This window comes from Cydia fagiglandana, chromosome 16 (assembly GCF_963556715.1).
Source record: "Cydia fagiglandana chromosome 16, ilCydFagi1.1, whole genome shotgun sequence".
NCBI classification, from domain to species: domain Eukaryota; kingdom Metazoa; phylum Arthropoda; class Insecta; order Lepidoptera; family Tortricidae; genus Cydia; species Cydia fagiglandana.
The window spans coordinates 6677906-6701689 of NC_085947.1; the positions used below are offsets into that span (position 1 = coordinate 6677906).

General features: G+C 36.6%; 2 protein-coding genes and 1 long non-coding RNA gene across 4 annotated transcripts; 2 read left to right on the forward strand and 1 right to left on the reverse strand.

Moving 5' to 3' along the window:
* Window positions 1-7181: 7181 nt before the first annotated feature.
* LOC134672306 (uncharacterized) lies at window positions 7182-11477 on the forward strand. The gene is made up of 2 exons (XR_010099319.1): window positions 7182-7312; window positions 10861-11477. It is a non-coding gene; the product is annotated as an uncharacterized LOC134672306 (long non-coding RNA).
* Window positions 11478-11952: 475 nt separating this feature from the next.
* LOC134671868 (uncharacterized) lies at window positions 11953-20148 on the reverse strand. Its single transcript, XM_063529725.1, has 2 exons — window positions 19909-20148; window positions 11953-12413 (listed from the first exon to the last, which is right to left on the reverse strand). The coding sequence occupies exons 1-2, from the start codon at window positions 19962-19964 to the stop codon at window positions 12125-12127; spliced, it is 345 nt and encodes a 114-aa protein (XP_063385795.1). The 5' UTR covers window positions 19965-20148; the 3' UTR covers window positions 11953-12124.
* LOC134671845 (uncharacterized) lies at window positions 15127-23775 on the forward strand. Of its 2 annotated transcripts, none has more exons than XM_063529698.1 (2): window positions 15127-15131; window positions 22850-23775. In XM_063529698.1, exon 2 carries the CDS (start codon window positions 22910-22912, stop codon window positions 23762-23764), a length of 855 nt encoding a protein of 284 aa, XP_063385768.1. In that variant the 5' UTR covers window positions 15127-15131; window positions 22850-22909; the 3' UTR covers window positions 23765-23775. The 2 variants fall into 2 exon arrangements, with proteins under 2 accessions (XP_063385768.1, XP_063385767.1); XM_063529697.1 differs by lacking the exon at window positions 15127-15131 and adding an exon at window positions 22035-22053.
* Window positions 23776-23784: the final 9 nt, after the last annotated feature.

A 23784-nucleotide genomic window follows, 5' to 3' on the forward strand; every position in this document is an offset into this window, starting at 1 on the left:
TCCATCATCTCAGCACTTGTAGATAACATTTGTATAGTTTCAGTGTATATACCTCATCCCTCACTTTCCATACTTAGTGAAGTAAGAAAAATCATATCATCTCTTCCTACTCCATGTTTAATATTAGGAGATTTTAATTGCCATCACCCTGCTTGGGGGTGTTTAAATTCAAGTAGTTTAGGAGAGGAAATAATAGACATAGTTGATTATTATAATTTATGTATATTAAATTCTGGTGTTCCCACGCGTCGGTCTGCTCCCAATGAAAATCCTAGTGCATTAGATTTATCAATTTGTAGTTCTTCCATTTCACATTCCTTATTGTGGGAGGTACTTCCACTTTCCTATGGCAGTGATCATTTTCCAATTCTTATTTCTTTTCCTATTAAAAATAAACCAGTACTTAAAAGATCTCCACTGTTAGCATATAAACTTCAAAATGCAGATTGGGATAAGTTTCGCAAACATATGGATGAGAGGTTGAGTGAATTACCTGATGTATCTCGGGAACATTTGTTTAAAACTTCTGATGCTTTTGCTAAGTTTATAATTAATATAGCTGATGAAGTATTTCCGCGTAAGAAGTCCTCTAAATTCAATATTCCCAGCCCTCCATGGTGGGATTCTGAATGTTCAGAAGCTGTTAAAAAGAGAAAACAGAGTGAGTTAAAGTATAATAATAATATGAGCGAAGAGAACTTTAATTCCTTATTAGTTACATTAAAAGAAACAAAACAGTTTTTGAAAAAGAAGAAAGTCGACAGTTGGAGAGCCTTTTGTGCATCTTTGAGCCCCAGTACTCACCCGTCAGAAGTTTGGAGAAAGGTTAGAATGTTTAGAGGAGCTTTTGTAGAAAATAACACCCTTAATCTTGATCCTAAAGTAGCTGAGAAGTTTTTAGATAAATTAGCTCCTCCATTCGTCCCATCCCCCGTGTGTATTGAACTGGCTTCCCCAACCAATATTGATAATGATAACATGCAGCGTTTTAATGATCCATTCTCGTTATTGGAGCTAAAGAATGTCTTATCGTATGTCATTGATTCCGCACCAGGTTGCGACGGTATTCCATATTCATTTTTGAAACATTCTAGTGACAAGGTTATAGGTTACTTTCTCAATATTATTAACGGGATTTTTATGACAGGTGACATTCCACCAAACTGGAAAATACAGTTGGTGTTACCCTTTCTCAAACCGAATAAACCCCGTAATGATCCAAATTCTTATCGTCCAATTGCGTTATCATCTGTTTTAATTAAGATTTTGGAACATTTAGTTAAAAATAGGTTGGAGTGGTTTATTGAAAGTAAGAAACTATTACCGGATATTCAATATGGTTTTCGCAAAAGCCGAAGCACTTTAGACTGTGTTAGTTTGTTAGTTTCGGATATCCTTTTAGCCTTCTCGAAACGGGAATATGTAGTAGCTTGTTTTATAGATATCAATTCTGCCTATGATAATGTAAATATATCAATTCTTGTAAATAAATTGTTTCTCTTGGGAGTTCCTGTACGCTTGTGTAATATTATTGCTGCTATGTTTTATGAACGATCGATTAGGTTAGATTTAGATGATAAAGTATTACATAGGACTGTTTGGAAAGGACTACCACAGGGTTCTGTTCTAAGCCCTTTACTTTTTAATGTATATACATACGACCTTAGTTCTAATTTGCCAGATTATATATCCATTTTACAATATGCCGATGACATAGTGCTTTACTCTAGAAATAGATCCGTTCAAAAGGCCTGCGAAATTATAAATTCTAGTTTGAAGGAGCTAAATATATATTTAAATAATAATGGGTTAGACCTTTCAGTTCCGAAAACCTCTGCAATTTTATTCTCTCCAAGGAAAAAAACTGTTAATGAAAAATTATCCTATGATGGATCTACAATCTCCTTTTGTGACGCAGTTAAGTACTTAGGAATGGTTTTAGACTACAATTTGTCAGCCAAGGGTCATTGTAATTATGTTAAAGGTAGATGCGAACGCTCATTAAACATATTGAGATGCTTGGCTGGTGTATGGTGGGGCAGCCATCCTTTCTATTTGAAGCTTATTTATAATGCAGTTATAAGAAGCGTAGTTGATTACGGTTCTTTTCTTTTAACACCGGGTACAGAAGATGCCTTTAAAGTATTCAATGTCATACAGAATAAGTCACTGAGGACAATCCTTGGTGCTATGCGAACCAGTCCGGCTAATGCCATGCAAGTGGAGTGTGTTGATCCACCTGCGCATTTGAGACGTCAATTTTTATCCGACAGATTCATTTTTAGGACTATGCAATTTTCGGTACATCCTCTTATCACAAAATTATCGACTCTTTATGATCATATGCAGTCGTCTCCATATTGGCGTAATAGATCTCCTCCTTGTATAATTAATAGCTACCTTAAATTTTTGTCTCTATCTTCTCCTACTGTCAGACATATTAACCTTCCTATATATGAGAAAGATTTTGACTCTTTGATTATTTCTCCGCAAGTTTTTCTAGACTCCAATATTTCTAAGGATATAATAAGTGCTCAACCTGTATTTAACAACTTAGTGGGCGAAAATTGGTCTGGTTGGCATCACATATACACAGATGCATCAAAACCTTCTACAAATACTTGTGTAGGGGTTGGTGTATTTCATCACCAGTATAATGTTGTACAAAAAATTAAACTCCCTCCAGAATCTTCGGTATTTACTGGAGAACTATTCGGTATTTATAAAGCTGTTGAGTATGTTTGCATGTTCAATTTAAATAAATGTGTAATTTTTTCCGATTCTAAAAGTTGCCTCCAAATTCTATTAAAATCTCCTTTCAAAATGACAAACAGTTACCCTTTGTTATATGAAATCCGAAACATCTTGTTAAAATGCGAAAAGAAAGGGTTTACTATAAATTTTGTATGGGTGCCAAGTCATTGTGGTATTTCTGGAAATGAGAAAGCTGATCGTCTGGCCGTAGATGCTGTTGCTTCTGGTGATATATTTCCATATAAAAATTATTGCCATGATCTTCTGTTGCTCCCCAAAAGATATCTCAGGTTAGCCTGGGAGTTCTTTTGGTTTTGGAGCAGCTTAGAATCTGGAAGTTATTATCTTACGATCCAAAACGACATCCCTATAAAGCCGTGGTTTTACAATAAAAACTTCAATAGACGCGAAATATCATGTTTAACACGCATGAGACTAGGCCATACAAGTACTCCTTCTGATCTTGCTAGATTTAAATTTATTGATGATCCTAAATGTGACTGTGGTGCTGAGGTGGCTGATATTAACCATATATTCTTTTCTTGTCCCTTGTACGATCGCACTGTTTTCATGGAAACTTTACAATCTAAACATATTCCCTTTCCAACAGACATCCCTTCCTTGCTTATTAATCATGATTTATATAACATCTTAGCATGGTTCATCTCTCATAATAATATAAAAGTATAGTATTAAGTATATTTACCATTATCACATTGTATTCTTATACCTGACCTGACCACTTTTTCCAAATTCCGTTCCTTTATTCCTTTCCGCGTTTAATTTCCTACCCTTTTACTTGACGTTGGCTACGGGCAACACCGCCCCCAAGTCCATACAAAGAAAAAAAAAAAAAAAAAAAAAAAACTGTCACATTGACAAAGTAACCAACACAAATACAAGACCCCCACTAACACTTTACATAATAATACTGTGCCATGACGCTTTAAATTCAGAGGCGTAACTAGGGGGGGGTTGGAGGGGGCACGTGCCCCGGGCGCCGTCCAAGGGGGGGGGGGGCGCCAAAATGGGCAAAATACCTCCCATAGAAAATGGACCAGCCAAAATGTAGGACACAGCCAAATTTTTTTTTCGCGACTTGCTCAGTAGGTGTAATCCCAAAATCTCCCTGGCAAGGAAAATGCAGTTATTTTTTAGCCAACCTGTATACAGGATGATCCAAACCTTGACGTCCAAAAATTTTTTTTAGTATCGTCGTCGTGGGTTATCAGAATATATATACCCCATGATTAGCCGATTTTTCGTAGTTTACGAGTTTAACTTTTAACTTTTGTTAAGAAATTCCGGGGTGAAGCTTTGCTTTGCTTTTATGTCTTCTAATACATGTTCGTGGTATTTGCACATATAACATGAAATAGCGATGGGGAAGTGACACCATAAAATAATAGTAGAAATAACAAAAGAGGACTTTTTTAATGAATTACTAATTTGGAAGCTTTCCACCTCAGTTCCTTTGACCGGCGACTCTGAAAAATTAGGACTATTAAGTATCAATTTTTTGACCTTTTAAAAAAACTTAGGGTCTAGCAGTTCCTAAAATAACAAAAAGTCCTTGAAATCGCTTGTATTTTATCATTATTTATTTTTTATTTATTTAGGTAAGGGCAACATCTAAGCTTGAACTCAGCTCAACTCAGCCAAGTGAGGATGCTGTTGTTTTAGCAACTGCGCCGTTGGTCAAGGATTATGTTACAAAAAGAAACAAAGTTCAATAGTTTTTTTTTTAAATTAAATCTTCACCCCAGAATTTCTTAACAAACGTTAAAAGTAATAAAAATCATAATTCGAAAACTACGAAACGTCGGCTAACGTACATATTCTGATAGCCCACAGCGTGAGAAATTTAAAAAAATTATGGACGTCAAGGTTTGGACCACCCTGTATAAGACATGCCGTGATAACATCGCTCGTTCTGTGATACTAGAATGTCGTGAAAAACCTGTGTCAGGTTTCGATGTGGGATCGGGACAATCTAGTCCAATTCAATCCCACCAAGACTCAATTTTGCGCGTTTAGGGCTAAGAAAACCTCATTTTTCAAGGCACAAGCCTTCCCATGTCAGGGAGTATTGGGAGCCTCGGTGTTGAGATCTCCATCAGTGACGTCCAATAATTTCGTAGCCACCTTGCTGGGTAGGCTGCGCTCGTATCCAAATAAAACTCGGTGTGCTCAATAAAGGGAGGCGATACTTTACTCTGTGGTAGACAGATCCCATTTATTGAGTACTGCTGTCACCTTTGGGCAGGAGCATCTGGATGCCACCTTGGACCCTTCAAATCAGTCCAAAGGCGCGCTGTACCTGTGAATAGTCTACGATCCCAAACTCACAAGCGATATTGAACCTTTACGGCCTGGCCACGACATTGGTCTAAGGCGATCGGCGGCGGCGACCGGCGGTAAGTCGCAAAAACAATAACCCGGCGACGCATAATGCATGCCACGAGCCGAGCGGCAACGCGCGCGGCGTGCACCGGGCGACCGGCGGCGGCGGCGAGCGGGGCGGGGTGCGACTCGAACATTTGTATCGGGCAGCGCGGGCGATGCCACGACTTTAGAGCGGCGCGACCGGCCTATGAAGCGCGACGGATCGAGCGGGGCGACACGGAACAAAACATTTTGTTTTTTTTTCGAGCGACATGGAGACGGAAGGTTTTATTATTGAAATTTTAAATGTACTTTCGCGTATTTAAGTATGTTGTGACGTCTCCACACTTATTCTTGTGTAAGTAGTCGTTTTTTGGGTGCTTTATATATACAATATATTAAATACTAAACTAGATGTAAATAAATTTGTCGTCCTGTATTTAGCCCATGCACCCATTGACAAACAATGAAATATATTCTAGGCACTTTTGAAAAAAAAAACATGATTTTAAATACGTCTACATCCCAGCCGCTCCTAGTCGCTGCCGCCGCTACTGAAAGTACGTGGCATGCCTGGCGGTCGCTCGCGTTTGTCGCGCCGCCAGCCGCCCCGCCAGTCGCCTTAGACCAATGTCGTGGCCAGGCCGTTAAGTCTAAGGAGATCTCCAAAAATAAGTGTATAAGTTTTAAAATGGTCGGCAACGCGCATGTGACCGCTGACCATCAGGTGGGTCGTAAGCTTGTTAGCCACCGATGTACTAAAAACACTTTTTTGTCTCAATTAAAAGTAAACTGTAAGTAATAAGTAAAAAAGTAACTCTTTCGTTAGTTCATTTCGTTTGGGGGGGAGGGGGGGCGCAAATTTGGTGCCTGCCCCGGGCGCCATATCCTCTAGCTACGCCTCTGTTTAAATTAGCACGGTTATGTTTATATTTTTTAAACGAATGCTTGGATACTTAGCTTTTTGCCCAATATCGTCCTACTCTGTCGTTTCAGTATAGTCAAAAAGAGATAGCTTTCTTTGCTGTGAAGTTAGGCACGTCACTCCAAGGTAATTCGCTATCGTAACGTTAACTACACGATGAATCGAGCTTACGTTAGCGAGTATAGTAAACGAGTAATTAACTCATGGTACCAGTTGTTTCGAAATCTACACGAACCGCGTTTAGGCGCTAGCGATTGTAGTAACGTAATGTAAGTTCTCGATAGCAACTCATGGTAATGGTACTGGTCACTCTACAATGTACGATGCGGCTAAACGTGGGCCGCCTTACGTGCCGCCTCTCGCCGCGCCGCCGCCGCGCCGCGCCGCCGCCGCGCCGCGCCGCGCCGCGCCGCGCCGTGCCGCCCGACATTCGCGTGCAAATCGCGCCGCGCCGCGTTCGCAACGAGATCGCTTACGTAGGACACTTCTATGTGCATCAAAGGATTGATTTAGCCGCGCCGCGCCGCGCCGCGTTCGCGCGTTCGTCGCCTACGTAAGACGCTGCGTTATTGAAGAACGTATCGCAGTGACAATCCGGCTAATCGTCGAACCGCCGCATTTCAAAACGCCCCTGTTTTTGAAAACGGCTAGCCGTAATGTAATACGGCGGATTATACAATCTGGCTACGACATATATATGTACCTTCATAGCGCTTCGTACGTCTGTTTACTATAAAGGGAAGACTTTTTGAGATAACTCAAAAACGGCTTAACTTCGCTATAGTTTTTCATTGAATATTTTTATTGAGCATTACTTTCAAGAATTTTTCTTTTTTTTAATTGATTCATAAGTTTAGGGGCCCCCATAATTTTTTTTTAATTTAGAGCAATTATTTTCGAAAATATTCACTTTATCAAAAATGGTTTATTGGTTTATACCCCTATTGTTAGAGTTAGACTACGTAGACTAAGACCTACGTTGGTACTCTACCAAAAAATTATAAGTAGGTACTTTTTACGTTTTGTTTTTTAATGGATGTACCTTTTCCTACCAACCAAAGTTTAAATGAATAGTCTCATGTACCAATTATAATAGAAAATGTTTGTTGATATTCCTACCTATAAATAAAAAGCCTATATCAATCAAATTCAATTATATTTTCTTCTTACTTTACGACTCTATAGTTAATTTAATTGATTAACTTAGATTAACCCATCGATATAGCCATGCACGTCACTTTACTCTTGGTAAGTCAGTATAACTTTTGATCATGATCAATATAATCTGGTTTTTTAGGGGCAAAACGCACCAGTAGTGGTTAATTAAATATCGAGTCAAGTGTTAATCTATATATATATAGGTAAACCAGAACTTTGGGAGTATTGTCAAGAGGGCGCTCGTTTTGAATTTTATATAGCAACAATTTGTATAGTGGGGACAATGGAAATTGGCTGATGATTTTTGTTTTATTCCGACAACTTTAATAAGTGCGAATCGGGCTTATTTTTCCTCACGATAACTAGCAAAGTGGCTATAGTTGCTTTTCGCGGATCACTAATATTATTGTCATCGAGCCATTTGACAATTGTTCCCTTCTTCCATTGAGTGTTAGGTGCTTTATTGACCTGAAAAGAAAGATATCTTGCGTTGTCCATGACAACACAGGAATTTTTGTCGAGATTGGGAATAAGTTTTTCTGTGACCCACTTTTTAAAATTATCTTTATTCAAGAACTCGTGGTAGTCACTTTTTTTTTCTTTGTCATTATATGACAACAGTGCGTTTGGAGCAAAAGCATTCCGTGATACCGATGCATGCGATACACCTAATACACAAATGAAATTATTACAAGACATCAACCAAATCGTGACGACCTGACTATAGTGACATTTGTCCATAAGTTTGAAACTTACCCGTCAATTCAGATGCTAATTTCGTTATGTTTTCTAATGGAAGAAATTCCTCTCCCGCACGTTTTTTTTTTCCATATAATAACTTTATACACTATTTACAACTTTTTCTCTGTAAAATCCAAAACTTTCGGCATGATTATTGCAGTCTAATAATAATTCACACGAAACTAGACAAAGCAATGTTTACATTGTCAATATTGACAACTATCATAGAGGGTAGACGTTGTCTATTATTAAAATTGTTGCCATTGCTAGAAATTAGTACCAACAAATTTCCGTAACATGGCGCACCCTCAATAGATCCTGGTTCACCATAAATGCAAGTGTCCTGACTGACTGACTGACTGACTGATTCATCAACGCAGAGCCGAAACTACAAAAGCCAGAAAGTTGAAATTTGCACACCATATTGCATTTATAAAGTGTACAAGAGATAAGAAGCGATTTTGAGAAATTCAACCCTTAAGGGGGTTAAAAAGGGGATGAAAGTTAGTATGGGGTTAAAGTTTTCTTTTAAGCTAGGAATTTGAAACGTCGTAAAAAGATATATTATTAAAATACAAGGAAAATTAATTTCAGCGTTTTTGAAAATTCATCCCCTGAGGTGGTGAAAAAGGGGTTGAAAGTTTGTATGGATATCAAAATTTTTTCCGAGTGGTGGACTTGAATCTTTGTATTTAGGGATATTATTAAAAGACAGGATAAGTAATTTCAGCGTTTTGTAAAATTCATCCCCTAACAGGGTTAAAAAGGGGTTGAAAATTTTAATCCATTACAATTGCTTTGAAACTTCGTCGAAAGGCATAATAGCCGATAAGAAAAAAAAGTGATTGCAACGTTTTTGGAAATTAAACCCCTAAGGGGGTTAAAAAGGGGATGAAAGTTCGTCTTCGGGTGCAAATTTTATTTTAAGCTAGGAACTTGAAACTTTGTAAAAACGTATCAAATTCAAAAACAAGAAAACTAATTTCAGCGTTTTAGAAAATTCATCCCCCAAGGTGGTGAAAAAGGGGTTGAAAGTTTGTATGGATATCAAAAAATTTTTCGAGCGCGGGACTTGAATCTTTGTATTTGGGGATATTATTAAAAGGCAATAAAAGTAATTTCAGCGTTTTGTAAAATTCATCCCCTAACAGGGTTAAAAGGGGGATGAAAGTTTGTATGGGGTTAAAGTTTTCTTTTGAGTTAGGAATTTGAAACTTCGTTAAAAGATATATTATTAAAATACAAGAAAACTAATTTCAGCGTTTTTGAAATTTCATTCCCTAAGGTGGTGAAAAAGGGGTTGAAAGTTTGTATGGATATCATGCATTTTTTTCGAGTGTGGGACTTGAATCTTTGTATTTAGGGATATTATTAGAAGACAGGAAAAGTAATTTCAGCGTTTTGTAAATTTCATCCCCTAACATGGTTAAAAAGGGGTTGAAAGTTTGAATCCATTACAAATGGTTTTCAAACTTCTTAGAAAGGCATAATAGCCGATTACAAAAAAAAGTAATTGCAACGTTTTTGGAATTTCAACCCCTGAGGGGGCTAAAAAGGGGATGAAAGTTCGTCTGCGGGTGCAAATTTTATTTTAAGCAAGTAACTTGAAACTTTGTGAAAACGTTTTAAATTAAAATGCAAGAAAATTAATATCAGCGTTTTTGAAAATTCATCCCCTATGGTGGTGAAAACGGGGTTGAAAGTTTGTATGGATATCATACATTTTTTCGAGCGCGGGATTTGAATCTTTGTATTTGGGGATATTATTATTATTAGATGACAATAAAAGTGATTTCAGCGATTTGTGAAATTCATCCCCTAGCAGGGTTAAAATGGGGTTCAAAGTTTGAATCCATTACAAATGCTTTTAAACTTCTTAGAAAGACATATTAGCCGATTACAATCAAAGTAATTGCAACGTTTTTGGAAATTCAAGCCCTAAGGGGGTAAAAAGGGGAAGAAAGTTCGTCTTGGGGTGTAAATTTAATTTTAAGCTAGGAACTTGAACTTTTGCAAAAAAAAGGTATAAAAATAAAAAAAAACATGAAAACTAATTCAAGCATTTTTGAAAATCATCCCCCAAGGTGGTGAGAAAGGGGTTGAAAGTTTGTATGGAGATCAGATATTTTGTGAGTGCCGAATTTGAATCTTTGTATAAGCGTAGGTACCTATTATGAGAATACAAAAAAAGTAATTTCAGCAACCAACATCAAAATCCACTTGACTTAAAACTTCATACAACTTGCTAAAAAGGAAAGTACTTAATTTCAACATTGCTTGGATATGAAAATTATAAGTACTAAAGATGTAAAATGTTGAAGATAAGATTCCACGCGGACGAAGTCGCGGGCAACAGCTAGTCTTCCATATTACTCGTAATTTAGTGTTACTTTATTATTTATTACCTTTTTAAGCCGCATTGATTTATTCTTATTAAAACTTTAAATATCTGACATAGGACATTTACTCTAGACATTCTAATAATAATTAAATTAGCATCGAATAATAATTCAGTTTATTCATTGTAAAACCCATTATAATATTTTTAAAATTACGTGGCGGTAGTGTCTTACGTCATAATTTTATCGCGATCGACTTACACTCGTAGGTAGTAGTTTCACTTGTCGCACTTTTTAAACGTTAAACCAAATTGGACCCGTCAAACCGGGGTATGATGATCAACCATACCTAATGACTTCTCACCAATAGCCCGAGTAGACCTAGAGTGACAGTGTCTTATACTACTTAAGTATTCATTGATGAGATTAAAATATTATTGATGATAAGATTAGGTGATTTATGAGATATTATTGTCATATACAGATTAATACTTCGCGCTCATCGCAACGTTATACTTTACATAACTTACCAATTTTCGATAAATGTTATATTTTTAGATCTGTGCCGCATTGGTAAACTGTCTGCCCTGTAAAAAACGTATATCAGACGAATTCCAATCTGGAAGGCGCAATGAGAATGAGGGATATCGTTACTATTTCCACACTACTACAACTACAAGTCCGAGGCCTACAAGAAGTCCAATTACTATTAAGACAATAACACCTAGAGGAAAGATTTGCGCCCCCTATGAATTCAACGAGACGATTTGCGAATATGTTGGGGATAGAGAGCTATGTGGTTTTAATAAGAATCCAGAGGTGGTGCAAAGTAAATCAAACTCAAAAGCGCGGTACTTATCTAATGGCTGTTGGCTTAGAAAAGGCCGTGTCGAGTGCGGGTATAAGGAACCATTTGACACTATACGCCGACCGCCTATAGTATACCCAAATTTTTTTCGCCGGGATGACGATCAAAGCACCGTTCATGCGATTTTAAATGGAAAAAAATTGGTTATAGTGACAAGTACTACAACAACAACTACCACTACAGAGGCACCGACTACGGTCTATAAGGAATGTGTAGAGATTCATTCACGAATTGTTTGCCGTACTACTCGCGAGAGAGTTGTGGTGTAATATATTTGTATTAAAGTTAAGTATTTTATACAAATCATTTTAATTGTTCTGCTTAAAAATATATTCAAATATAATTTTGACTTTTTTTTGACTTAAATTGTATTAGTTTGTACGGCTTTACATTTTACTCGAAAGAGCCGGGAACGTTGTAAAGCGATGCTTTTTAGGTACCTACATAAAAAAATACTTATTTTAAGTAGGCGTGTACATGTTATATATGTATATATCGGGATTCTAACTTTGAAATAATAGTTTAAAGTTTTACTTGGCCTACTGCGAATCAGAAATGAAATGAAATTAGCATAATTTCCACCGTAGATCAGGAGCTCACGCTAAGGTCGAATAAATCATAGTTTTCATTGACTCATTAACTGTTGTTAGATGAGCCAGGTGACCTTTAGTTACACTATTTTTAATATAAACGGCTGAAGTACAATAGGGACTTATCTTGATTGTTTTATTCATTGGTCAATGGGTCAAAAATCAAAGACACAAGACTTTTACATTTTTAATATCTATTCAATAAATACTACCTAACTTATTAAAGCCTCTATTGTTATGACTAAGTTAATACTTGAACCCTTTATTTATAGTTTTTTGACGGCCATTGCCTGTAATGGTCTCATAGTTTACCAGCATAATTTGTACTATGGGGAGCATTACTGAGAACGGCACATCACCAGTGCTACCAGTTTTCTCCTAATCCTACAAATTCACTGCTAAATTGGAACATATTGTCGGCTGTAAATAGCATGAATATCCGCTTTAGTATTGTAGAAGTCCAGTCATCCTTCGGAAAGATGTAATCCAGGTAGTTAACAAGGGCATCCGACATGGAGCCCCGGCTTTCAACTGGTGTCTCTGACTTCGCTACATTGTGGAACCAGTCTTTAATCGCGCCGCCGCTGCACGTGACGATTAACATGGTAATGACCAATAATTCCTTCACCATTAACGTTGGCATCGTTTGATTTCTGGAAACAAAAGAGAAAGCTATGACTATACGGTTAAAATAATACAGAAGTGTACGTAGCCAGCATATTCTATAATATCTATCTAGGTACCATTCCCCAATAACTGTCTACATATATATAACTATATATTATATTAAACACAAATTATGAAAATCATTTATTTACAAACAAGATATATACAGTGGTATTACTAAAAGAAATTGATAACTTGCTTAAATCTAAAATAGGCCCTTGAGGCATCCGACACCAAGGATGCTGGCGGCATTTTCTCATATCGCAATGCTGATACGTTGTGCGAGGTAGCCGCCAGCTCTTCGGTCACTAGTTATGTCAACCAGCAACTAGACGCTATTAAAAACAATATGTGTGGTAGATAGCTACTATTGAACACAAACTAGTACTTATAGAAATTTATGAACCTTTGTAAAACCTATTATTAGAGGCCAGAGGGTGAAAGTGGGCTTAACGTGATAATAAAATTATATAATAATCATAAATGGAAAACCTCCAGAGGTTTTCGAGGAATTGGATGCAATCAATTTGCATCTGCGCTGTGTTTTATCATGTGAAATGTGAAAGCTGTAGGCTTAATATAATAAAAACCATGCAGTTAATTGTCAGACATTCCAGTACCTGTAGGTACCTGTATCGCAAAATGGCGAAACTGGTTGTCAGTGGCTTTAGTTTTAAGGGGGTTAAAGATATTGGCGGTACGAATCGTGAACAACCCGCGAGATAATGTCAAGTTTTGGGTGTTATTTTTATTTCGCACAACAAGTTCTGGTTTCCTAGCTCATACTTATTTATTAGAGGCCTAAGTTAGATATAATATTAAAATTATTAAATGACTTCATACTAACAGTGTCGTCGGCGTTAATGGAAATTAGTAGCATTCCATGATATACCTATTACCTACTAAAGAACTGTAACCCTTCTATCTTGAAAACCATATAAAACTTCGGAAAGCATAGAATAAAATAGGTACCTATATACAGGGCTACTACTCGTACGGCAAGTTTAACGATTCTACGCGGACAAAGTCGATGGCAGAGGCTAGTATTAATTTTAATAAGCCGCTCTTGGCCGTGGCTATTGACCGTAGTTAAAACTACATATTAAAAATCGTTATAGGCTTGAAATTAAATATGGTTACGCGTTAATGTTTTGAAGAAACTCAACTGTTATATAAGACTGCATCCGAATTTCAAATATGTGCTGTATGCACAGCGCATAAGTGGTTTGAAACTAAAGAAACTCCGAAATTTGGGTGCGCGGCGCGTCATGCTTACGTTATTTATTCTAGCAGTGTGCTATCCTCATTACAGGATATCCTGTGCTAAGTAGAAAGTGCGTGTGAAATGTCGTAAAAAAACTAGAACGTCCAAAAAACTAAAGAGCTCCACAGACGTTGCAACAAATCACTCGATTTTCGATGATTGCCGGCGTAGTGGGTGCAACCAATTAATTAGATCGATCAAAGGCCGTAATGTAACGTAAATCGCATGTAATGTATCGGTGACATCTGTGGAGCCCACTAGTTTGAAATGTTAAAAACAAGTTGAATTCAAATCAGTTAAGAACCGGTCCATCGTTTGTTGTATAACTAATTCATAACAACAGTAATAAACTTGTTACGTAAAAAATTCATAATATTAGTTGTTTTCTTGCTGTGAAGTTAATCTAGGAAGTAAGTATAATAACAGTTGCTTGAACTTGATGTTTTAGATGTCTAGGTCATTAGTGTCTCTAGCTGTGGAATGTTCTAGAAGTAATGAATACATTTGAATAGTAATTAGTAGTAGTAGTATGAAGAATTCCGGGCGTAACCGGTAAAATTTACAATCTGCCATTACTATGTTTTATGTTTACATATATTAGCTCAGAAAAATCTTAATAAATCAGTATCAATATTTTTTTGGAAGTATAATTTAAGTTCAGTAATTAGGTTGGTAAGTTTCAAACTTGTATTCAGGGATATAATCAAAACTTATTGTTATGAACCAATTTTAAAAGGCATGATTAGGTAAAGAAGAAAAAGAGTTACATAGTTAGTTACACGATTCGTTAAACAGCCTAATGTAAGTCTAAGAGATAAAATTATAAGTAGCATTTTATTTATAATACGTGTCTTTAACAACTTAATTATAAATAGAGATAATAGTCTAGATTGAAAGCAATAAGTGTAGCTCTATTTTCTGTCATTAAGGCAATGCATAAGCCACGCCACGAATGACAATGGTGGCTTGGTGACCGAGAAATTATGGCGCGTGTGAACTAATTCTAACGAAAGCCATTTCTTGGTACGAACTATGTATACCGGGTGTGGCCTGTAATATGAGCAAAAAATTAAACTGTAGGCTGTACTCCTCATACTGACCAACAATTATTCAGCGACTTTTAAATATAACTCGTGGTTTGATTTTTAAAACACTTTAAAGTTTATTTTAAGACGCAATTTATTGTGAATTTTGTTATGTTTAAGGCGTGACAAGCAACGTCAATCATAATGATATGGCGTAGCGATGACGTCCATTGAAGATAATATTTATTTTGTATGAAAAATAGGGAGTCTAAATACTTCATAATTTTTAAAAGTTGTTGAACTAAAGTGTCACCGTTTGAGGAGTACAATCTATGTTTTAATTATTTGCTCGTGTTACAGGCCACACCTGGTATGTAACTATTTAATTTTAACTAAGAATTAATCCAGGCTTTACAGTCTACACAAATTTGCAAGCTTTACAGGATAACATTTCAATACGTAAACTATGTTTTTATTTCCTATTTAGTTTGATTAGCCTACAAGTATCATGTGATAATGACATTTCCTTTTTTTTGCTGTCCGCAACTTTGTTGCACTATACATAACAACACTCGGAAACTCATTCGATTGTTAACCGTATTCCCCCACTTTAAAGTCCAATTTCTCATTAATTGCCCAATGTCACTCGATTGCGGTTACGATGTAGTTTTCTCTCGACATCAAAGATATTTATTGTTTTAGAAGTGTAACAATTTTTTTTTTATGAATGGGCTTACTCATGGCCACAGACTAGCCGAGGCGTAGACGTGGCCTACGATGGAGCGAGCTCGCCCAGAAGGTGCCTGTTCACTCTTGATTTGAAGGTTGCCGGGTTATAAGAACACGGAAATATAGACGCCGGCAAGGAATTCCATTCCTTGGCAGTGCGCATAAGGAAAGTAGAAGCAAAGCGCTTCGTGCGAATTCATAATATTACTTGAATTCTTGCAGAGAAGTGGATCTAGGATGATAGCATAATAACAGTTGCTTGGAATTTATGATTTAGATGTCTAGGTCATTAGTGTCTCTAGCTGCAGAATGTCCTAGAAATAAAGAATACATTTATACTACTGCGAACTGTGTTCTTAGTGATCTCACTATATGTATAGGTATATCGACACGATATATCCAAGAAAACATCTGTATCTATGCATGTTTTTTTTCTTTTATTATGAATGGGCTTACTCATGGCTAACTTATGTCTGTTCTATGACTGTTTCTTTTATGATTGTTTCTTTGTTATATTCGAAATATAAAAAAAATAAAAATAAAGTACCTATGTATAACCCCAAAAATAGATAGAGTCTGTGCGGAAAGAGAAGAGTCGTGGGATTTGAGGGCGCGCCAGTGCTATTTTATGGTTTTTGCTATACTGACAACACTGGTCACGTGATTATAGTACGATACTAAAGGTCATGATACTTGAATCCCTTTTGTTCCGGTTTTTTACCACGGCTTACTAAACGGAGCCTGGTGGTGGTGTCGGCTCGTCAACTCAATCCTCTGATTTAGCGCAGGCACTACTTTTCTTTTTAAAAAACACTTTGATTTTATGTCTCAGATACTAAAAAGTGACTGCGATTGACAAAACTGCTAAAACTAGTTAAGAATCTGCCGAATACAACTGTAATTTTAGTACCAAACAAGATAGAATCTCATTTATGTACTGCCTAATCTGTGTGCAGTCCAACAGTTATTAAAACCGGGTAGATCGGGTAGAAATTGGGCAATAGAGCTGTAATTTTATCTGGGATATATTTCACCCATTGTAAACTTGACTTGTAATGTATGTGTACATTATTAATAATAAATATGAATATGAATAAAAATACTGCATAAGTAGGTAGGCCTTATTGGGATATGTCCGGTTCTCTCATCTCACGATATTTTACTTCGCCGAAAAGTCACTGCTAAATATGAAATATAATTTCGTAACTAACAGAATACAGATCAATTTCGTAAGCAGTAAAGAAATATTTTATTAGAAAATGTTTTATTCAGAACCTAGTAAACGAACTTACAAATAAAGAAATATTTTATTAGAAAAAGTTTTTTCTTTGTAATCGAAGTCTGAATTAAAATATTCAATGTCATTTATGTTTGAGCTAGCGTCAAAACAACCAGAGACCCTCATAGGAACTATCTTCATCTAAACTGGATGTGCTTGAATCCGGCACGTAGATTACGAATTCTTGCATATCACCTACTTTTAGCGGTCTTTTATTCGAGATACCGTAGGTACTTTTACACAATCCTGAAAAAGAAATTACATATAAATATGCATAAAATGGCAAGTATCAAGACTATTTGTCAGTTATTTTAAAGATCATGAATGACCTGCATATTTATGAAAATTAATATATTTTTAATGAATATACTTACCGATTATATACCGGAGACAAGTTACTTAGGGGGGTAATTATTTAATATTAAATACAACATCAATACCCGCGAATAGCGGAAACACGTTCCGCGACTTTTTGTAAGTAGATAGTCGGCTTTTAGCCCTTTTCTTCCCGCTGAAAAAACCGAAGAATGTTAAATATAATTTTCCCTGTGGTTTTATGTACGGTTTTATCGTGTTTTGAAAATATTTTATACATAAAACTTGCGGTTTTTGTTAATAAAAATATACATTGACAGAAGTTTGTTTACTTTTTACAAGACAGGTGTCAAAGGTTTGATTGCCATATAAAATTTAAAATGTTAGTTCCCGTTTCTGCCACGACTCTTCTCTTTCCGCACAGACTCTAATAATTTTATAATAGAGCATTGTGTCAGCTACTTAATTAAAAATATGAAGATAAACTAAAATATCATGCTTTTCTTAAAAATTCAAATCATTTCACTTAAAAATTACTAGTCTCAAGGCGATATGTTTTCAAATCGATTTGTGTTCTTTTATGACTACGAGTAAACTGGGCTATAACCGCGAAAATCGACGTTCGCAATTTGCGGGCATTTTTCTCTGTCACTCTAATTACGCCTTCATTGGAGTAAAAGAGAAAGATCCCCGCATTTTGCGAATTTCGGTTTTCGCGGTAGCCGCTCTGCATGCAATCGATATTATGTGGTTGTTCAAATATTGTACTATGTAAACACTATTAAAGTGATCGCCTCATATTTATCCAGGCAATGCGGATGCGTGTCTGTGTCGGTAAGAATACTAAACAAAAGGAAAACTCGAATAATGTATTCACTCTGACTCATTATACTCGTACTTATACTTCGTTTTTTTTAGCATTAGAAATTAGGTAAACAATCTTGATGTGTCTTTTAATTGAAAAACACGTTTTTAAAATAAGTCACGGCAAATATGTAACAATTATGAATCTAATGTATTAACTGTTTATTCGACTAATTAATGGAAATAGATACAGAAATTTACAAACTTATAACTAGGTAAATATAAAAATTAAGGGTATTATATGCTATTAGGCCATAGGTACCCGGCTAAATGTACCTAGCACGCTGCTGGCGTTTCCCCTCTGCACGGCTAGCGAAATACGCTGGATTAAAAATGCGCCGGACCTGGGGTCGCCGCTTTTCTCCCGTAGGCGTTGACCTAACTTTCTAATAAACTTTTTAGCATCAGAACACCAAGGCCCGCTGGTTTCTAAGGCTACTGGTACGAAATCAAAGGTTGGCTGCAGATTTGAGTATTTGACCCGTTTCAGTTTGGCGGCGTTTTCAGCAGCAGCTCCAGCTTTTTGTACCGTGCAGCTGAGGTGGGAAGGGGCAAATGTGCTTACGCACGTCGCGTCCCAAATTAGGCTGCGTCCTCGCTCCCAAGGGATCAGCGTCAGACCGTCTGGTCTTTTTCCGTCGGTCCTGTTTAAACCTTGGGGCTCCAAGACACAAGGCACATTCGCAGACACCAGTGCACGACGAATAATTTCGTTAATGCACTGGTGTCTGGAGAATCTACCGGCGCAACGAACGCAGCTTAGTCCGTGGTGACCGTTTGGTTGGACTGCAGCCCCGCACACACACTGGTGGGGTTCGCAAACGGTACTGCCCAGTCGCAGTGCCACACCTATGCGAAGGGAGTCAGAATCAAGGAGTGTGCCCAAGTGTGGTGATGGTAGCGCGTGCAGCCATGCTCCGGATTCAGGCAATGCCACTGCTTTCAAACGCGCCACATCGACATCCACGGCCGCTTCGAGCAGGTCATCGTATGTTTTCTTACTAAGGATGTCGTCCCAGGATCTTTGGAGCTTCAGATTTTCAGGCCTCGCGTCATACGATCATTTATATTCTTCTGCTTTCATAAGTAATAGTTTTTGATTTTTAAAAAGCGTTTTTCAATTAAAAGACATGTCAAGATTGTTTACCTTCTTGCAAGTTCTTTCTAATGCTAAAAAAAACGAACTATAAGTAAGGCTATATAATCGACTATTCAAATTAGTTGTCTTTCAGTTTTTGTACGAATGTAAATAGGTTGTAACATCTCATGAACCTTTTATACGGTACGTAATTACAAGCATACAAATTACATAATATAACGTTAGCTCGGAGGTTACTTAGCTGGAAGAAATCTGTCAAATTTTGATTACCGTAAAATGGGGTGTGTAGGCGCAAAACTGACATTCAAACCTCGATAACATTTTATTTTTACATATGCAAACTGAATGGTGTATATAATACCTAAGTGTTCCTGACGTTTGTATTTTAGTTCTTATTTTATTTTGGGTTTGGGTAGTTCCATTTCATACCTTTGACGATAAACAGGAAATCTCACGTCACCCCGTAGTCCCTCGTAAGTCGTAATTGGGGTGAGATGGGTTTTCATACAAAGGTGATTTTGGAAGATTATTGGATCGATTTTTTTTATTGTGAGTAGCTCCATTTTTAATTGGAATACATTATTTTTGTAGCAGTAGCCTTAAAACTCCATCTCACCCCCCTTTCATCCCTTCTCTCCCCATTCATAACTCAACTCTCCCCGAGGACCCCACTTATCATATTTTACGCTACCAAATCTGTGACTACCTCAATTTGTGTTTGTTTCCTATCTTTTCTTATTTTTCACTTCGTGGTTGACAATACAGCATTTACGTTTTTAATCAAATTTTCTACAAGCCATAGCTATATTGGTATTTAGCTCAAAAAGCGTTAAAATTATAAAACAACCCATATTTTCACTTACGATAATCAGCAACACTCTTATTTTCTATAAAGAAAGTTGCTAACCTGAATAGCTGGCACTCCGTAACTTGTTTCACTCCAATCCCCCAGGTGTAAAACATTCGACACTTCACAGTTCCATGGACACTTTTTCTAAATTTTCACGAAAGACGCAAGGAGCGCACGTGGTGAAAGGAGACAACTCTGCCGAGCGTCGCCGGTTGTGTGATGCATTCGCGACCACCATAATACGTGACCACCACAACACCAATTTGGGTGGTTTAGGCTGCTTGCACACTCGAAATTGCTACTGATGTGTTATTACGTTTAGGTATGCGTTGTGGTACAAAACAGTTAAATAACAAAGGAGATAGCGGGATGAATTGAATTGGACACCTTCTATCCGGATTGGTGAGAAAGGCGCAGGTGTCAGGAAAAATAGGTTAAAGAGAAGTGACGATGAAAAATTAAACCAACCTTTAAAGCGGCTTAAATAAAAAAATATATTAAGAAGCAATTGTACATTTAAAATTTGTTTTCTTTTTAAGTTTTTTTTTTGCGTTAAATGTTTTGTATTTTTTTAAATATCTGTACCTATTTATAAAGGTGTATGTAACGAATACAATAATTTATTCTTACCTTATAAAATTAGGAAAGTACAGTGCTGGTTCCCACAATTATCTATTTGATTAGATTAGAATTAAGGCATTAATCTTAGGAAAATAGTCACAATTACATATTCACATGCGCCGTTTATCCTTATGCACTATGCAGTCAACCTTATCAAAGATGGCACCCGAGAATTCACGACAACAGGTTTTTCATCTTTACCGGTCAAAGATTTTGCTAACGAAAGGAAAATCGTTATACCGATCATGTTTCCGTAATCAAACCGTCTCTTCGTAATCATAGCTTTCCAATATAATGTTCATATTACTTAAATAAAGATTTAGTTAAAACGAATATACCTACTAATATTTCAATAACACCCGAAACAGCCAACGATGAGAGATATTTCAAAAATTTCTTGATTCATGAAAAATAATTAATTTCGTAAATGGTCACCATACAAAATGACAGAATTGAGGAAATACGAAACTTTCTGAAAGAGGCGTACTTACGAGTATCTATTTCTTCCTGTTAATGGCGCCTGACGGTAAAGCAAACGTGTTACATTGGAAAGTATAATATGCATAATGAGGAAAACACGTCAATGAAATGATTCTCAATTTTCTTATCAAAATTTTCCATACTGCGAACATATATATGATAAGCTTATGCTACTACCTATAGTATGTATAATATTTTTGAGTTCCTATTTTCTGAAAGACTATAGAAAACACCTATAATGGACGTGGTACCAATAATGAAATAATCAATAACGTAAACCTGAAATACTGTAAAATAACATCATATCAGTTTTGGCAACCGTAAAGAAGAGAAATAGAATAGAGAATTTAAAATATGTCTTACGAAAGTTTAATACCGATTTTCGTAAAGAAGAGCTTGTCATTTTGTTGATTTTTCAGTCGGTAAAAGAATTGGCGCCATATACCTACTGTTCATGATTGGAGAAAACAAACATAGTTGTATCCTGTTAATGAACCAATTAACACCATCTTTCATTAAACACGTAGAAAACATAAAAGACGAATAGGACATTCAACTTTTAATGCGAACTAGAATTTTTCCAGGACTCAGTGAAATATTAAAAACACTCTAAATTTTCACTTTTAAATGTTGTTTTAAAAACTTTCGAGAACAATGGGTGTGTTAAGTCCTTAATCGTCACTAAACTGGTCACGGCACGACATCGTAAGTAATTAAAAACTTGGTCAAGCAATAATAACGCTTATTTTCTCAAGATAAACTGTAAATCTCCATTTTCTAGCGACCCTTGTGTTTTATCAGAGACCATATTCTCTCCTTGGTATTCATTATTGACATAGTTTCGCAGTAGATAGCTTAAGCAAACACGTATTGCGGGAAAATTATTAAATATAAAAGGAACCTTACTTACTGCTAACACAGTTCAATTTTCAATGAAAATAATTGCATGATACCTCCTACGGTCATCCCTTGAATAGCATGGCGTGTTTGAGATTTTTCCTTCGATTGTTCTTTTGCCTCAATTCGAGTTTATTTAAAGGGATCTTTGTATTTTTTTTCTCATTATTTCTCAATATCTTGTGCAATATGGCTGGCTGTAAGGTAATACCCTAATATTTATTATTATATAATCAATTTTGATTGTACATAGGAAAATCCTGAGTTTTGCAGTCATGCCATGACAACCTACGAGTTGCAAGATTCATTTACATTTTGTAGGTTTTTATTGATTTTCCATAATATCGGTGTCCCAAAAATACGCTAGCAAAAAAATTTTAGGAATATTTTTTTTACTTACACGTCATTTAAAATTTTTCACTAAACTTTAAATTATAAAGTAAAATAAAAAGTATTATTTTCAAAACATTCTCCTTTACCTTTGATCCACAAACGCACACAGCCGCCGCAACAACGCCGCAGTAAAATAAAAATGTTTGCGTGCGTAGAAAATTTTGACCCACTTTATAGGCATTGCATTTAAAAAGTTAATAATAATAGGTAAAAGTGTTATTAATATTGTGTACGTTCACATTAATAGTGTGATATAAAGTTATGGTGTTCGCTTTTATAGACACATTTGTCAGTGGTTTTTACCCAATGCACAAAGAAAGGATGCTAATGTTAAAGGATACTAAATAAATGTACTGTGTATCATTAAAATAATATACACATTATTTTAATGAGACACACTTGTTAATTTATTCTTTAACCTGCTTTCTAATGCATCGATTTTTAAAATATTTTGAAAGCCTAGCTTTCTATATAGACGGTTAGGAATCAATAAATTTGTAAGAGCGCGCGAGATTTGTACTGAAATAATAAAATCCGCGCCATTTTTCCAAACTTGATTAGTGAAAGTAAGAACAGAAATTATGCAAATGTGTTATTTCTTTTACAGATCCTGATTTTATTCGTCATTTTTCAAATTGTTAACTCCAAGCCATTTAAAGAAATTCATATGAAAAAGGATATCGAGTTTTCCATCAAACCCCCAGTGCTGCCGATCAAGCCTTTCAAATTTATAAAACATAAATGGTTTCATCTAGGACACGGTATAGTAAAAAGGAGTCCTTTCGAGGTGATACCAAAACCAGAAGAAAATATCGTGAATCAAGACTCACTATTAAAGGTATCGTTAGAAAAAGAATTTGGGATTGGAACTCCTTTGCCGCCGCCTCCACCGCCACTCCCTGAAGGTATACCACCAGCACCACTGATTATACCGGAAGCACCGGGAATTTCAAGTCCTCCGCCAAGCGTACCTCCAGTCACAGGGTCAACCATACTTGTAAGTGAGGATTATTTTTCAAGATTGCCAGCAGAGGGAGCGGAAATAATAGTAATAACTCCTGTACCTCCCCCTCCACCACCGCCTGTTGTGAGCATACCTCCTCCGCCGCCTCCAATCCCTGAGCCAATATCTGGACCTCCTCCGCCAGTGCCACCAGAAGTCCCCAAAGGCCTGACTCAAGGCAATTTACTTACAGACATAGGCAGGGTAGAAGAAATAAATGCATACCTTAAAGCGGTGGAAGGTCTTGGTATAACTCCACCTCCAGGCCTCATAATGCCCCCTCCTGCAGGGCCTCCGCCACCTCCTCCTCTAGAGGCCGTATTGCCAGTGCTTAATAGCAATAGTATAGAGGTTGAGGTCCCAAAACCTCCACCTCCGCCTGTTGAAAAAACGAGCCCCCTTGTGAAAGGATCTCGACTTGCGCTCTATTTCGGAAATATTTTCTTACAAGTGATGTCGGAAGTTATATCAAGCGCTAGATCAGCTCTCAGCCAATATTCTCCGCCGGCACCCATTTAAAATTATGATATTAATTAATA

What these genes read in the sequence shown, in the direction of transcription:
- LOC134671868 (XM_063529725.1), bottom strand. Translation starts at nt 19,964, where the DNA reads ATGTTTTACACCTGGGGGATTGGAGTGAAACAAGTTACGGAGTGCCAG. An exon ending in ACGGAGTGCCAGCTATTCAG is followed by an intron (nt 12,414 to 19,908) that starts GTTAGCAACTTT and finishes TTTTGTTTCCAG; the next exon opens with AAATCAAACGATGCCAACGT.